Source organism: Leuciscus leuciscus (genome assembly GCF_965113295.1).
Source record: "Leuciscus leuciscus genome assembly, chromosome: 15".
NCBI lineage: Eukaryota > Metazoa > Chordata > Actinopteri > Cypriniformes > Leuciscidae > Leuciscus > Leuciscus leuciscus.
The window spans coordinates 21,954,545-21,970,275 of record NC_138739.1 but is presented as its reverse complement, the minus strand read 5'-3'; the positions used below and the strand labels follow the sequence as shown (position 1 = coordinate 21,970,275).

At 41.5% G+C, this 15,731-nt stretch overlaps 1 protein-coding gene across 1 annotated transcript; it reads right to left on the bottom strand.

Moving 5' to 3' along the window:
* Positions 1-2,926: 2,926 nt before the first annotated feature.
* Positions 2,927-9,986, bottom strand: LOC309475648 (uncharacterized protein). Its single transcript, XM_082138547.1, has 6 exons — positions 9,959-9,986; positions 8,259-8,597; positions 7,341-7,646; positions 6,881-7,000; positions 6,099-6,151; positions 2,927-4,208 (listed from the first exon to the last, which is right to left on the bottom strand). The coding sequence occupies exons 1-6, from the start codon at positions 9,969-9,971 to the stop codon at positions 4,149-4,151; spliced, it is 891 nt and encodes a 296-aa protein (XP_081994673.1). The 5' UTR covers positions 9,972-9,986; the 3' UTR covers positions 2,927-4,148.
* Positions 9,987-15,731: the final 5,745 nt, after the last annotated feature.

Sequence of the window (15,731 nt, the reverse complement as noted above, 5' to 3'; positions counted from 1 at the left end):
ACATTGTCATGTTGCTGAATATAAAGGCCAATTTACACTGCACCGACAAGATGCCGACAGTCACTAGATTAAAGTACTCCTCAGACATTCCAACACACAAACACATTCAAAATATTAAATTGGCAATAACAAGCGCCAACCAACGCCAACAGGGGATCTGACAAAACCCAACAAACGTAAATCTCTAACCAACAGAGTCTGAATGACCACAGAGTTTACATCAGGTAACATCAGGATGCTTCCAGGTATGGATACAGAAATTTACATTATGTTCACAGAGGACATAGTATATACTGCATAAATAGAAAAAATTGTAACAGAGTAACAGATAAAACAGTGCCAATGTACAACCTAGACCACCGAGAAACTGTTACAGTCTTGTTCTTATCAGTTTACATCTAGAGGGTTTTTTCTTTTGACACGTTGGGTTCTGGTAGGCCACCATTTCCTTCACAGCTAAGACACAACATCTGTGTCAACTTTCTCACGGTTGAACATGTTCAATCAGCGCCAATCAATGCCAACAGACACAACAAGGGTATAACACACTAAACTGACAAACCCAATGAATTGCTATTGGTCAGCGTCTGACGGTGCAATGTGAATCGGCCTTAAGACATCTGTTTTAACCTAACAGTGACATAAATCAACCTGAAACAAAACAATCGTAGACTTACAATGCTGCTTATCACTTTTATTTCAATCATTTACATATTTATATGTGGAAATGCAATCAGTGGCCAAGCAACAAAAGGTTTTTTGTTCATAATCTGCAATGCGAGTCTCACAGCGGCTCTCAAACTCAAACTAGCGCCACCATCAGGTCAAAAAGTTTCACAAACTGTTCAAAGTTTTCTGCTATTTAATTTGAACTGATTTGAAACAATACTTTTTTCCCCAAGCTTCAAAAAATGTATGACAAGCTACATTCAACATTTAAACCTTCACAAGTTTTGGGTCACATGACTATCCTGATAAAATGGGTGTATTCAAAACCAGCAACGGCTAGAAAGATGACGGTAAAGCATATTTGTCTATCGAAACACTCCTTGAGCAGCTTTGTGCTTATTTATTGGCCCTTGCTGTGAGAACTATATTAAATGTCTAAAACCTGAAACCTGTTTTCATCTTTGTATCTCAGTTCACACCTGGTTCACAAACATAAAGGATCAGAAAATGCAATCATTCAACTGGGACATTCATTCCTTTTGTTCTGAAATAAAAGCTTGACTGTGAATTCACTTTAATAAAGATGACATTCTGAGCCGTATTTATTTTTGGCAGGTTTTGCGTCATCAACAAAAGCTAAGAAATGTTCCATATAAATGTCACTAAAAACGAATCTATTTTTAAACTCATTTTGTATTTACCTGTATCAAAGTTTGCATTCCAGTTCCCACAACGTTCTGACAACATTAGTTTCCAGTGAAGCGCTGAGGCCTGGTAAGGGAGTTTCACATGAGCTTTTTGTGCAGAAGCATATCTTCACCCACTCATACACCTTATACACACTAACACTCAAGTGCACTCTTGTGAGCCCAATAATAGGTTCACCAAAAAAACCACCTGCTGCATTCAACCAACAACAACACAAAAACACTTGATACCTACACTGACCTAAATAGATCTGACTTCTGACCACAGGTATCATTCTGACTCCGAGCTGCTAGTAAAGGCACAGAGAAGCTCTTGTTCATTCTACATTTAAAAAAAGAGGCCTTCTGCACAATTGATTCAATGCAAAAGCATCAAGACAAAATAATTTTTGTGAAAAAGTATGTCAAGTTTAATAATATTTTATACTAAACTTGTATTTATAGTAGATTTGTAATTAATGCTGTAGTGGCAATTCTGCAATAATGGTATGTTTGACAGATGACATATACTTTTTAATGACTTACTTATTGATAGATTTCGTATATGTGTGTGAGGCGATACAGATTTATGGCCCATAGAAACATGATGGGTGTGAACCAAACAATGGAACAGCAATTCTCAGGAATTTCCGGCAATACTCAGGAATTACCTTGTGTATTGCAGGATTTCCAGTGGGAGGTCCTAACAATGCTGTATCTGTTGTTCAAAGCTCCCACAGACTGATCTTTGGGTTAAGGTTCTTTAAGGCCGACACATTAACATCACTGCTGAAGGACTGTGCTACACTGCTACCTTCAATGAATTCTTCAACACATAAGAACTTGTCTGCATTGGTGTGCCTAAAATAAGACTGCACCAAAGAACATTAAGAGACAAAGATCTCAATTTGAATTGATAAATATAATTTTAACCATGTCAGAAATCCACATCAGAAGCAAAATCCCTTGTGAGGAAAGTTAGTTCACTCATTGGCCATTTTTTGCAACGCCTCTGAGTCGCTATTTCAGACATTCACGACCAAGCCCTATATATTTGAATAGGGAAATCCTGAAATCTCAAAAACTGCTGTCATTTTCACATAATATATCAGCAAAGTCTGAACTGAACTGCCCCATAAATAATGTTTTTTTTTTTTTTTTTTTTTTAAACAGCATTAAACATGCTTATATTTCAGGCTGGACCAGCCAATGATATTCAAAATTAGAATTAGTGCATCCCAAATCGTAGTATGTTGAAAAGAGTATTCCAAAGATACCTGGATGGTCTATTTTTTCCAGTTGAATCTGAAGTGCAGATCTGTGCACACTCTAACGGCTAATATTGTCCATAACCCATTGAGTGTTGGACGAGGATTCGATTAGAACTACAAACATGGAATGAAAAGTGTTAGAAAACTACAAACATGGTGGATGTGTGAGACCGATGGTAGAGGTTTAGTTAAAGGGGTTTGAGTGATTAATAATCATATAACCTGACGAAAAGATTATTATTCAATGTTATCCACATTATATTTCATCTGCAACTGCACTGTGAACTTTTGTGAAGATATGGTTGGTCATTAACTTTTAAATGTGTCATGGTTATTACAAACACATGAGGAGAGTCTCTGCATGAAAGACCCACGACTGGCAGATCAACATGCTGCTATATTTCTCTCCGAAACTATAAGAAATTAAATTATATTGAATGTGGAGGAGTTTAACTGTGACAAGATGATTGGCTGTGTCCAAGTTGACAGGCTCTGCTCTGCCTCCCTCTAGTGTCATGAGTTAGCAAATAAGCGGACTATTTTGAGCTATTCGTTAGTCAAAAAATTTCTGTATATTAGTCTTCCTTTAAGACACGACATACTTGCATGTTTGGACTGAAGCAGTAGGCAAAAAGTAAAAGATTCTTTCTAGATTTTTGTAAAATGTTTATTGGAGCAACACTGATATTAACACTTAAAGCATTCAGAGCAGATTTTCTGCTGGGCTCAGAGCTAAAATGTAAAATACAGTGTAAAATGCCCAGTATTAGCTGAACAAACATGTCCTGTCTGACAAACTGAGTAACTAAAAGCAGACAACAGCTGGTAGTGGTTTGGTTAAAACGGGCGCCAAACATTCAGAATCTAATCTGTTTGAAAAAAAGGAAGTGCAGCCATTTAATATTTAAAGAAAGTTATCCGTTAACTTCACCATTTATTTACAGAAATCATTTCACTTTTTTTTTTCATAAAAATACAGATAGGCTACTGGAGAAAAGTGAACAAATAAAGTGAACAAATATTGAGAATTTCAAACATAGAGTTTAAACAAAGTGAAATTTAAGCAATAAACCTCCAGCTACACTAGCGATTCCAACATCACACTAGAGGAATCACAACCATCTCTAGGGTTTACAGAGAATGGTCAGAAAAAGAGGAAATGTCCAGTGAGTGGCAGTTCTGTGGGTGACAGTGTTTTGCTGATGCCGGAGGTCACAGGTCAGGAGAACGGCCAGACTGGTTTAAGCTGATGAAAAGGTTACAGTAACTCAAATGAGCACTCGCAGAAGAGCATCTCTGAACACACAACACTTGAACCTTGAAGCAGAAGAGCTACAGCAGCAGAAGACACACACTGGCGTCCTTTCTGTCAGTTGAGAACAGAAACTGAGGCTACAATTCACACAGACACACCAGCATTAGACAACAGAAGATTGGAAACATGTTGCCTGAGTCTGATGAGCCTCGATTTGTGCAAACCTTTTCCAGTAACACAATATACTTTGATACACAATAATAATCTTCACTGTATGTGTTGATAGTTCGCAGCTGTCTTTGTTCTCCCCAAATCCAGCAAAGGTTTCTGTTAAAGACGAAAAGAAACGTTCATATCACAAATGAATCAGTAATCTGATCTATAACTAAAACGCTGTTGAATAGGCTGTAACCGAGAGTAGGATTTAGAACTGCTTAAACCAGCTATTCCCAAACTGTGGTCCGCGGACCACTAGTGGTCCGTGAGGGTACTGCAGGTGGTCCGTGGAAAGGCAAAATAAAATATAATTTTTTTTTTTTTTTTACCTTAATTTTACCAGGAAATTCCCATAAAAAAAAAATAAAAGAATAATATGTAGGCCTATATTGATATAACATTTTAATTAAATTGTCAAGTTATTGTGTGATTACTAAAATAGCCTAGTGGTGTTCGGCCTTGACATTCAAGTTCAGTGCCGTTAGAACCACAACATTGGTTCGGTGGATAGCAACAGGTTCTCTGAAGAGAAAAGGGCAGAAGCAAATATGTTCTCATTATCAAATCACACGCATAGCCTTTAATGGTGCGTTCACACCGGACGAAATTTCGCTTCAAACTTTTGTTTTTACGCGCGTCAATTTCGCTCTCGACGCGCGAATTGATACAAAGTGGTCAAGCGTATCACTAGACGCGGTAGGCGCGAATTTGACATATGATCCCTTTTTGAATTTGACGCGCTATTCGCGTCCGGTGTGAACGCACAGTTAGGCATAGGCAGTAACGAAATGTTTATAAATGGAATGAATAAGGCCTGTTATTATTTTAATTTCCAGTTAGTTTCTTGATCTCGCGTTTCTGAAATGTTTTCCATATGTGCTGTTAAGTGGACAAACTCAAGCCTAGGTACTTTTTGAGGACTTGTAAAACTAAAACTCTGAAGATTAATAATCCCCTAAAATCGCCAAAGGTTTTGAAATGTTGACTATATTCCAGTGTTCTGTATAGATTTCATACTCCATTGCTATGGAAATAAGCCTGTTGTTCAAATGAACCTGATTATGCCCTCGGGCATAATTGTGTGCATAATCGGGCATAAAACTCGCAGCCGTTGTGTGCAGTAAACTTTCTTTTAACAAGCCTGTTGTACTGATGTGATGACCAATGATAGTTTTAGAGCTAGTAAGCCTATTTAGAGGTGCAGATTAATTCAGGTAGGACTCTGTGTAGACATATTTTATTATGTGTATTATGAGGTGGTCCGCGAAAATTCTTGATTACAAATAGTGGTCCACACACACAAAAAGTTTGAAAACCCCTGGCTTAAACAAAATATCCATGAGTCCAATGATGAGCAGTTTCGTTCTCGGTTGTACATTCATTCTTTCGCAAATGTGAATTCTTCCTCGAAGGCGGGCAAAATACTGTATAAAAGTAGCTGACTCTGACCATAACTGCGTCCCAATTCAAAAGGCTGCATCCTTCAAAGGCCAGTTTGTACTGGACTTTTTTTAAAGTTATATTCACCGGTCTTAAAACAAAACAGGGTTCACAAACTGTCTAAATATGTTCAACATGGTCCATTTCTGTTAATAATAGAGTATAAACTACATATAATAGCATCTTGGTAAGAAATAAGTCAACATTTGAACCACTTTAAAGTTTTTTTTAGTTTTTTTTTAAATCTTTATATTTGTATCATTGGATATTGGAGTAAGTTGAAACCCAGTACTTGCGTTTAAAGGTAATTCTGCAATTTCTCTAAAAAAATCCTGTCATCAATGGCGCGCAGTGAATTCTGGGGTATAAGGATGCGGAGGATCCATCTGTTGTATCCTTCATTTCACAGCAAATGAAGGATGCATTTGAAGGAGCCTTCGAATTGGGACAATCGGCGTTTGAATGAGGCCTTTGAAGGATGCAGCCTCTGAATTGGGACACAGCCTCTGACTTGGGACGCAGCTAAAGACTCCCACAATAAATGATCAAGTGTTTACTGACCTGTGGCAGATCTCCCATCTGAAGACAGTAGATGATCTGTGTGTATTCAGACTCTGTGATTGTCAGATATACAAACACAAACACGTGTGGATCAGTGTGAGGAGAGTTTGTGTATTTAACATCAGTATCACACACTCATCGTGCTCTGATTAACAGTTATGAGTCAGGCCTTGTCCACACGGACACGGCTATTTTTATAACCGTGACTTTTTTTACGCGGTTCGGCCGTTCGTCCACACGGAAACGCAGTATCAGGTCACTGAAACCGAACATTTTTGAAAACCCCTGCCAGGGTGAGGATTTTCAGAAACGCCGGTTGCAGTGTTGTCGTGTAGACAGTATCGCCGCCTGCTGGTGTGACATGCTCTTGACAGCGCGTGATAGCGTGTTTTTGCGTTTTCATGAAGGCGGAGATTTCTTTTAAACCGAGCATGTGTGGACGGGATTTTTTTTTAAACGCAGGAGGAAAAACTCCGGTTATAAAAATACCCGTGTCCGTGTGGACTAGGCCTCAATAAAGCAATATTTCCTTTGAATGGGATGTACTGCCATCTAGTGTAACATGTTTCCAGTTTGAAGTTTAAATACTTAAAGAAAGTGTACCATCTGTTTTATATGTAGTTTTAAAAATTAACAGTTTAACTTGTAAATGAATGTACCATTTTAATTGCATTTATAATTGACTATTTATCAATCGGTTTTAACATATATTGCAGCACGTCTTTTGAACACTTTATGACCCAGAAAGTATCATATCATTGAATGAATAAGGTAATACTTGCCCTCTTGTGTTGCTTGTTTGCAGATTCTACAGTGAAAGTATTTCACCAACACAAATACAGCTATGACCATCAGTAAACCAGCTGATATCAGCGGAATAAGAAGTGATGGCTGAATGGCATCTGATGTTAAGAGAAAACAGTAATTCATATGAATGTAAAAGTCTTTCAATGACTCAATCCAGACATTATATAACACTGCAGAACTCAATACAAAATATTATCATGAACAAAAGATATTTGATGTGATTATAACAGAAAATAAAAAATAAAAAACAAATGTAAATCTGTTAATGTGACAATGTGAATATACGTGAGTTCAACTACTTGAAGACACTCGAGATCCCACTTTTAAACAAAATCTTTAAAGCTTGTTAAGATAAAATAGCACAACAGTTGTGTTTCTCTGCATTATTTACAATCATTAACATCCAGCAAAATCTTCTGAACTATTCTGACGTACCTGGACATGTGTGACAGAGATCAGTGTTATTGAGATGTTGAGTCTTGTTGGTGAATGAATAAGACACGACACAGCTGTAGGAATCATCCAGACACTGAATCTCCAGAGGTAGAGAGAGACTGATGCTGAGATCAGACACACTGATGCTGGACAATACACTGATTCCTTTGTACCAGGAGAGAGTCACATCACTCACATTCAACACTGAACACACCAGTGAACATCTGGACTCTGATGAACGTTCAGATGATAATGATGATGGACAGTTTGAAGAGTTACTGGTGATGAGAGGAAAGGGCAGACAAGCTAGAAAATATAAAAATCGTTTACATCTTAATAAGTACAACATAATTATTATTTAAAAGATATAATGATTTCTTTATTGTGTCTATTTGCAGCATGAACCGCTCAACAGACTCTGCCTTTGTTGTGCTCTCTTTTTGCTAATTTTCAATTTCATGTTTTCAAAAATGAAGATTGATTAGGATTAGATGAAAGGAATAAAATCTCCCTTTGACTTCTACGGGTGCTTTCAAAATGTAACGGACAGCGTTAAATTCTGTTGTATTTGCATATTGAATTGCATACTGTATTATGATTGGTTTTCATTCTTATATCAGTTAATTAATCTAAACTTTATTTTAAAATGAATCTATATTTTCTCTAAATGTGGGTTAGCAGCTATTGTAACATTGTTCCTAAAACTTCATTACTATTGTTTCACCTCCTTGTAAAAGCACTGGTATTTCCTTCAGGAAGTGCAAAAGAATAGTACAACAATTTATGTATAAACCAAGTGTAGAAAATGGGTTTAGGTTTCACTTTTGTTAATTATTAAATACTTATGAACATCCAGATTAATCAAGAGAAGTTTTAGAGTGTCATCACAGTCAATCATCATGAGAATCATTTACTCACCAACAGTAACATTGAATCTCTTGTAAGTTCCTCTGCTTCTGATGATCTGTAGTTTATAAAGTCCAGAGTGTTCAGATCTGATGTTTCTGATGATCAGAGATCCAGTTTGATTGTCCATCTGGAGTTTGTCTTTGAATATTCCATCATTACTGACAAATACAGAGTTTATTTGGTCCCTTTTAATGATTTCAGCTATTCGAGTGTTTTGAGGTCCAAACATCCACAGTATCTGATCATCTCTCTGTACTTGAACATCAGTGTTTAGAGTGACAGAATCTCCCTCAGTCACTGACACTGACTTCACTTCATCAGAATCACTAAACACACCTAAAAAAAAAACTGATCAAGATCAAATATAATATTTATGAGGAAGATCAACTAGGACAAAAAGATTGAACTAAATATTTAACACCATGAAAAAAAAAAGGAATTTAAATAATCTCCTGCTGTTAGGGATTGTCTCTTAACAAATAAACAAATAAGAAACATGGCAGATTTAATTCGCACTGATTTTTTTTTTTCTTCGTGTTATTTCAAGTGATCTTTGTAACGTACCATTCGAAAGCAATAAACACAGACAGTAGAAAGATGCGCTGTGAATCATTGACACGAGCGTTTATAGTGATCGAATATAGCCTATAGGCTATGCACTTCTAGTAGAAAAAAGAAGAAAAAAAAAGAAGGAAATTCCAGACCAGGAAGGTTGTAGAAAAATGCTGGTTACCTTTATTATCTTGTTTAGTGTGGATTTTTCTCCTAATTCCTGTTTTTTTTTTTTTTTTTTTTTTTTAAGCGTAATATTTTTTTATATTTATAGGCCTATATGATTTAGTAAAATAAAATAATTTAGCAATATAAAATAATAATTTTCCAATAAGTAATTTATTTTCATAATTCACCAGTTTCCCAAGAGTAGCCTTCTTGCTTTCGCATTAAATCAACATGATTTTTTCACAATATCTGTCAAATAAAACTGCAGATGTTATGTAGCAGTGCAGGGTTATGTAGTTGTATCCATTATTCTGATCATCTGTTTATTTTGCATCTTAAACTATCCTATTGCTTAGTTGAATCATTTATAAAGGGTTTTAAACACATTTGAAGCATGCACACATAAAAGTTGCCTAATATTATATTGGATTATTTGTTGCGTTTTCAATACTCTATTTAAAGAACCTTTATGATATGCAAACAGGGATGAGGGTGAGGGACAGCAGAAACTGCTGAACGACACTTGATCAAACGTGCTCTTTCGCCAACAAAGTGTGAGTGACCACTGCATAAACAGAGTAGAATGGTAGCATGCTATTCAAAACAGTGCCAATGTACGACTCCAGACCACCGAGAAACCGTAACAGTCTTGTTCTTATCAGTTTACATCTAGAGGGTTTTTTCTTATGACACTTTGGGTTATGGTAGGCCACTATTTCTTTCACAGCTAAGACACAACATCTGTGTTCTGTGACCTGAGTTCACACCTTTTTACAAACATAAAGAACCAGAAAATGCAATTATTCCACTGGGACTTTTATGTTCTAGGATAAAAGCTTGACCCGGTTTATTCACTTAAACACATATATGATGTTCTTGGCCATATTCATTTCGGCAGGAGTTCTGTCATCAACACAAGCGTAACTGAGAAATGTTCCATAGTAAATGTCACTAAACAATCTATGTTTAAACTAATCTTTTACCTTTACCTGAAGTATTCATGTGCGTTCTAGTTCCCACAACGTTCTGACAACATTAGTTTCCAGTGAAGCGCTGAGGCCTAGTAAGGGAGTTTCACATGAGCATCTCTTCACCCACTCATACACCTTATACACACTAACACTCAAGTGCACTTCTGTGTGCCCAATAATAGGTTCACTAAAAAACCATGTGCTGCATTCAACCAACAACAACAAAAAACACTTGATACCGTACACTGACCTAAATTCTGACTTCTGACCACAGGTATCATTCTGACTCCGAGCTGCTAGTAAAGGCACAAAAACCTCAGGCGTTCTGCACAATTGCTTCAATGCAAAATTTCTGTGATAAGCATGTCAAGTTTGTAAGGCTGCTGCCAGTATGTCTGGCCGACCCCTCAATGGAACAAAAGGCCCCCCCTGGACATTAACACTTGAACTATCTCCTGCATATGTAACAGGGATTTCGAGGCGCTGCACACAGTGCAGTTCACACCCCTTCATCCCCCCTCCTCCTCACCTGAAATACACTGAAAACCTATGCAATGTAAAGTATGTATAAGAAGTATCTATGTATGTTTGATATCATTTAAAGTGTCTCAGTGCGCCTGATAAAGTGGTCTCATTCTCACAACCATAATGAAAAGCTAAAAGAAGTTATAAATATGAGAAAGTGATGTGCCCCTTAAAGGTGTTTTCCCTCCCCCAGATCCTCCATTCAGACTATACCTCCTGTATGTAAAACAAGAACCTATTCAAATACAAATTCTGATCTTCCAGTGTGAATCCCTGAATAGGGAACCAAAATCTAATTATAATGATAGACAGCCATTTGGTAAGAATATTGAATTATCTGGGTATATAAGGAAAAGGTGTAGAAAAGTTCGAGGAGTCTGTAGGTTGACTGCCCACACAACCGCATGTGTGTAATTTTCGTTGCCAGGTAATAATCCTTACAAATTCTTCGATTCCTGAATTGTTGTTATGTTATGATTAACTGATGATTTTATTCTTGCAAATTGGATTTTGAATTATTGCTTCATTACCTGGTCAATAAATTGTAAACGTTTGATTTTATTCTGACTGACTCTGAGACTTGTTTTTCCCAAATAAGATTAACGGATTCGTATATTGCCACAAGGTTGCGTCAGAGATTAGCGGCTAAAAACTGATATCAGGAAGTGTGTGGGCGACTTGGATGAGAGGATGTGTTTGTCCATCTAGGATCAGCACGACGCTGGTTGGTTAACCTAGCTTGGACGCTTCCGATGACTTCTGTTCTAATTTAATGTTACTTTCGATAAATGTACGGGCTTGACTAATCCAAAGCTATTAAAGAGCCAAAACCTACTAAAGTAAAACGATTGAATTAAGTTCCTGAAGGGCATCCAAGGGGGCTATTGAATATATCTTTGATTGTTGCGCGTGTACGGCAAAATCCTAGATATTTAGCCAATTGCCCCAGCTTTTGATCTTCGGGGCTGACTACTTGTGTCGGAGACCTTGGTAAGGAACTCGAAGCAATATAGTTCTCTTTCATCATCTCGTTTCGAGATCCACCTATGGGAAGGGCATCCTGTACCTGACCTCTGCAGAAGCATCCAATTGCACCAAGTCTGGCTAACAGACAGAAGCACGCAGCCAATGCCAGGTAAGGCCACACCCCCTTACCTAAGGCATATAGCTGTCAGGCGCGCTCCTCCCCCTCAGTTGACATTCGCTTCTCGCGATCTCTGCACTGACACAGTTCGGTTGGATTAACGTAAGCTGCTCACTTTCGAGTCTTCAGGAGGACATATCGCCAGATCAGCCTCCGCCAGACGTGAGTGACAGTCGTTTCTTCAGCCTATCCGCTGTGTTTTTTGCATCCGGAGCCGCCCGCGCTCTCGCTTTCCTTCACCTGCTCCTCCTTACATGGCTGCCCGCCACGGATTTTTCCGAGTTCTTCACCGCTGGCCCACCCATGGCTATGTGACCGTCTAAACCGCCGCTTCTCGGACCCTCTCGTTCTGCGCGGTCTGCTTGGGCTTAACACGCTCAAGAAGCTTTGCGGTCATTGTAATTGCTGCCCATGTAGCTTTTACTAAGCCGGCTTTTAGTTGCACGACCCAGCGCGCCGTGCTCTGCCTTTCTGACTCGGATGGGGGACACGGTGATGATGACGCACTACCGGGGGACTCCCGGAGCGCCACCTCTCTAAAAATATTTGAGCTGACATCAGCCCAATCTGCATTCCCTGAAGAAGACATCTTTGCGGGAAAACCTCACTTTCGTTGATGAACCCAAGATTTTCTGTTGCCACCTGGGTTCTTTTCCGAATTCCAGTGGAAGTCCTCCCGGGCCTAAAGCGGCTGGTTCTCCTTCTCTGAACACTTTCGAGGTGAGACTGAAGCCTGTTGCATTCAGGGCGTTTTCCCTCCACCGTCCGCTGATCAGGTCCAGAAGGCCTTTCAAGGAATTTCGATCCCAATATTCTGACACCAACAGAGGCCCCCCCTTCATTGGCTCCAGTGTTTGCTAAACACAAATTACACAAAGTTATACGAATCAAATTAATTCGTTTTGGAGAGAAGACCTCTCTCCGCAGAGAAAACTTCTCACTGCAGAGAGAGGAAATCTCTCCGAACCCCTGCATGTCACCTCTAGTGTGCCCACTAGATGGCGCCTTTGCATCACAAATGAACCAGCTGGGCCCATACAGCCCCGCTCTGGCCCGAGCGGGGGCGCTCGCGAGTCACGAAGCCGCTTGGCAAGCCGTTTCAGCGCCCGAGTGGGTTTTGCGTACCGTAACCCAGGGTTACAGGCTGCAGTTTACAATAAAACCTCCGCTTTTCAATGGCGTTCTCTCTTCTCACATAGAAGAAAATGCCTCACACATTCTGAAAGAGGAAATTTCCTCCCTCCTAAACAAGGGAGCGATTCAGATGGTGCCACCCAATCTGATAAACCATGGTTTTTATTCCTGGTATTTTCATGTTCCAAATGGCGTGGCGCCCCCCGCCCTATATTGGACCTTCGAGTGTTGAACAAACACTTGAGGAAATACAATTTCAGAATGTGACACAAGGCTCTCTCGCCCGTGCCATAAAGCAGAACGACTGGTTCACATCAGTCGATCTGAAAGATGCTTTCTTTCACATAAGCATCTACCCTCCACACAGGAAATATCTTCGTTTCGCCTACCAAGGCATTTGTTACGAATTCACAGTTCTTCCGTTCGGGCGCAATTTGAGTCCCCGAACTTTCTGTCTGTGTGCGGAGGCGGGCGTGGCGCCCCTGAGACTATCAGGGCTGAGAATTCTGACTTACATTGACGATTGGCTCATCATAGCCAAATCGAAGGACAAATCGGCCGGGTGCTCGCGCACATCACATCCCTCGGGTTCAAGGTGAATGCGAGCAAAAACAATCTGACTCCCAGTCAGAATGTCATTTTCCTGGGCTTGGAATTGAACTCAGTCTCCATGCGAGCGCGTCTCTCTCAAGAGCGCGTTCGCTCGCTGATGGACTGTCTGTCTCAGTTCAGAGAAGGGGCGAGAGTACAATATCGCACATGCCTCAGGCTGCAGGGTCTCATGGCTTCATCTATCCAAGTTGTGCCGTTGGGTCTCCTGAGAATGAGAGCGTTCACGAAATGGGTTTTGTCACTACATTTCAGCCCGATTCGCGATCTCTGCCGCTCGGTAACGGTGACGCCTGCTCGGCGGCCCTGCGCCATTGGGAGAGCGAGAACTTTTACGCACGGGGAACCCCCCTCAGGACGGTTCCGATGCGGAAAGTTTTGAAGACAGATGCGTCCTTAACAGGCTGGGGAACCACCCAGGAAGGCAGAACGGTGAACGGTCTGTGGCTGAGCAGACTACGTTCAGCGCACATGAACTATTTAGAGCTTTTACCATTTGGAAAGCTCTGAATCATTTTCTGCCTCGCCTGCAGGGACATCCCGTTCTAGTACGGTGCGATAATACCACGGCAGTGGCTTATATCTGCTCGTTGAAACTCCACGCTCTAGCTTACAGGCTTTTGGTGTGGAGCAGACGGGTTTTTCTGTCATTACGCGTGACTCATGCATTCTGAACAGAGGCGCGGATCTGCTATCGAGGGGAAACCCAATCTACGGGGATTGGCGTCTTCACCCGCAGATAGTGGAGATGTTATGGATGAGATTCGGACAGGCAGCCGTAGATCTTTTCGCCTCGCGCGAAAACCACCATTGTCCTATGTTCTTCTCGCTGAAGGACGTGGACGCACCCCTCGGGGCAGACGCACTGGCCCACCCATGGCCCAAAGTGCTGCTGTATGCTTTTCCTCCCCTGTGCCTGATAATTTCACAATGGCCAGGGTGAGAGAGCACGGCCTGTCTCTCATTCTGATAGCACCCAGGTGGCCCAAAGCCCCGTGGCTGGCAGAGATAATCCCTCTGTTATACGCCGAGCCATGGCGCCTCCCCCCTCGCACGGACATACTGTCCCAAGCCAACGGGGAGATTTACCACTCCCACCCGGACAGGGTGGCTCTCTGGGCCTGGCCCGTGAGAGGACGAACCTAAATGCACTGGGGCTCCCGCTGCGTGTAATCGCCACTAATCAGAATGCCAGGGCCGTTTCCACGCGATCCCTATATGGCTGTAAGTGGCAAGTGTTCGAAGGGTGGTGCGATGGGCGTGGTCTCACATCTTATCAGTGCTCGGTGCCTGATATTTTGTGTTTCATGCAAGACCTCATGGAAAGAGGCAGGTCCTTTTCCACCATTAAGGTCTACCTGACTGCGATTTCAGCCTGTCATGTGGGTTTTGAGGACTCCACCGTCAGGCAGCACCCTCTAACCCGCAGTTTTATGAAGGGTGCACGCCGCTCTTTGCCGGTCATCAGGAGATCTGTTCCAGAGTGGGACCTCTCCATGGTGCTGGAAGCGCGGTCTCTGTATCCTTTTGAGCCTCTGGGGAGTATTTCCCTTAAGCTGCTGTCCCTCAAGACAGCTTTGCTCTCGGCCGTGGCATCTGCTAAACGGGTCAGTGAGCTACATGCACTCTCGGTTCACCCCTCGTGCGCCAAATTCTCCCTAAGTGGAGATAAGGTTTCCCTTAAGCCTAACCCGGCCTTCATGCCGAAATGCTTCCCTGCGTTCACTTCGGAGGTTTTGGAGCTATCCGCTTTTCACCCTCCACCCTTTGCCTCCCCGGAGGATCAGGGGCTGAATGTTCTGTGTCCCGTCCGTGCTCTGCAAGCATATATGACCAGGTCCAGTGCTTTCCGCAAGAGCGACCAGCTCTTTGTTTCAAGGGCTCCCCAGCACAAGGGGAGTCCCATTTCAAAGCAATGCCTCTCACATTGGCTTGTGGACGCTATACTATGGCTTATGAAGCAAAGGGAGTGCAGCCCCCAGGGGGCATCAGAGCTCATTCCACAAGGGGCTTAGCCGCCTCTTGGGCTTTGTTCAGGGGAGTGCCACTGCAGGACATCTGCTCCGTGGCCAGCTGGGCCTCTCCTCATACCTTTGAGCGTTACTACCGGTTGGATGTCACCAGAACCTCGGTGGCACACTCGGTCCTAGGGGTAGGGTCCTCTTAGCCCTTTCCCACAGCCCCGTTGGGTTAACCAACGAGGAGTGAATGGGCCGGCTGGCCGTGTTCATTCCTGTCACCAAGCATTCGCATTCCTTCTTGGGTTTAGCTATGTGCATTGGTGGTGCGGGGGCCATTATCATGTATGTGTCTCATGCGTGTTTCATGCCCTGCTTGCCCACAGCAGTTTAGCATGGCGTCACCCTTGCAGGGTCATGT